Genomic DNA, 1,795 nt, shown 5'->3' on the forward strand with positions numbered 1-1,795 from the left:
TTTAACTGGTTTAATTTAGTCAGCGGAAAATATGATATATTACCTCTGTTTCAATTTATGTGAACTTGTTTGACTGGACACGTAGTTTAAGAAAAAAATGACGACTTTTGGAATTGAAGTAAAAAATGAGTCTAGAGTATTTGTGTGGTAATAAAAGTTTCTCATTAAGGGTAGAATTATAAATTTAAGTTAAATTATTTTCAAATTTAGAAGGGGTCATTCTTTTTTTAAGGGACAAAAAAAATAGGTTCACATAAACTAGAGGGGTAGTCTTTTATAGTAGTTGCTAACTATTTATGCGTTATAAGAAAATTTAAGATTTAGTCGTTATAGTTGTTGACGGAACATCACGACAAAAATGTTTAAAAATTCACCATTGTTTACTTGGTACTGCAGAAGCCTATTCCACACTGATTCAAACAAATTTTCATCTATAAATAGGCACACCTCTCTGATCATACTTCTCACAGATAAACAAATTGTTTCAATATATATACAGAGTTTTCCCTAATTTGCAATGGCTCGCAAGTTGTTTGTATTAACCGTTGCCATTTTGGCTGTTGTCTTTTCAATAAGCCATGCATATGACCCTAGTCCTTTACAAGATTTTTGTGTTGCTGTTAACGACTCTATGGCTGCTGGTAAATTATTGAACTACGAATTTGATTGTTTGTTTTTCACCTGTACTTGTTGTTATTTTCACTTTCTAATAATGATTTCTATGCAGTTTTCGTGAATGGAAAAATATGCAAGGATCCAAATGTTGTCAATGCTGATGACTTCTTCAAATCAGGCCTAAACATACCTGGAAATACTTCAAATCAAGTTGGATCAGCTGTAACTGCTGTGAACGTCATTAACTTACACGGACTCAACACTCTGGGCATTTCATTAGTTCGAATTGATTATGCACCATATGGTCTCAATCCACCTCATACTCACCCTAGAGCAGCTGAGGTTCTTGTTGTACTCGAGGGTACTCTCTATGTTGGCTTTGTCCTTTCAAATCCCGGACCAAATATGAAGAACAAACTCTTTACAAAGATTCTAAAACCTGGAGATGTGTTTGTTTTTCCAATAGGTCTCATCCATTTTCAATTTAATGTTGGAAAAACTAAGGCTGTTGCGTTTGCTGGACTTAGCAGTCAAAATCCAGGAGTTATCACTATTGCTAATGCAATTTTTGGCTCAGATCCACCAATTAATGAAGACGTCCTCACCAAAGCATTCCAAGTTGATAAGAAAGTGATCGATTATCTCCAATCACAATTCTGGTGGGACAACAACTAAATTTAATACAAAGCCAAATAACACTATGGTGCTATTATTTATGCTTGATTTTGGAATTTAAGAAATCATAAATAAAAATCAGGATCTAGTCCTTTGGACTGGTTTTCCTTGATCTTTGTATTGGATCTACTAAAGGAGAAATATTTTACGGTTTGTTTTAGTAAAAGTTATGTTTATCGTTTGTTGTGGTTATGTTCTCTGACCCATCCACCAGTTTATTTTGCTCTACACTATCATCTGGCATGCTTATGATAAAAAAAAATGAGGCGATTCTGAATACAATAGATTAGCACTCAATTATTTGCTATATAAAATTTAGAAAAAGATACAGTAAGCTTAAGTCCTTTATTTTTATTGTGTTTATTCATTCAAAGATAGAAAGTAAGAAAAAAGGAATTAACCAAACCAGCTGCCACGTAAAAATTAAAAAGGACAGTTGTTATCTTAATTGTCAACAGAGGTTGACTGCTTTGAAAATACAAATGTATACAAATCAAGTAGTAGC

General features: G+C 33.1%; 1 protein-coding gene across 1 annotated transcript; it reads left to right on the forward strand.

Annotated features, from left to right (window-relative positions):
* The first annotated feature begins 451 nt into the window (after positions 1–451).
* On the forward strand, positions 452–1,482 carry LOC104234292 (putative germin-like protein 2-1). Its single transcript, XM_009787827.2, has 2 exons — positions 452–641; positions 728–1,482. The coding sequence occupies exons 1-2, from the start codon at positions 518–520 to the stop codon at positions 1,288–1,290; spliced, it is 687 nt and encodes a 228-aa protein (XP_009786129.1). The 5' UTR covers positions 452–517; the 3' UTR covers positions 1,291–1,482.
* Positions 1,483–1,795: the final 313 nt, after the last annotated feature.

Source organism: Nicotiana sylvestris, chromosome 1 (assembly GCF_000393655.2).
Source record: "Nicotiana sylvestris chromosome 1, ASM39365v2, whole genome shotgun sequence".
Taxonomy (NCBI): Eukaryota; Viridiplantae; Streptophyta; class Magnoliopsida; order Solanales; family Solanaceae; genus Nicotiana; species Nicotiana sylvestris.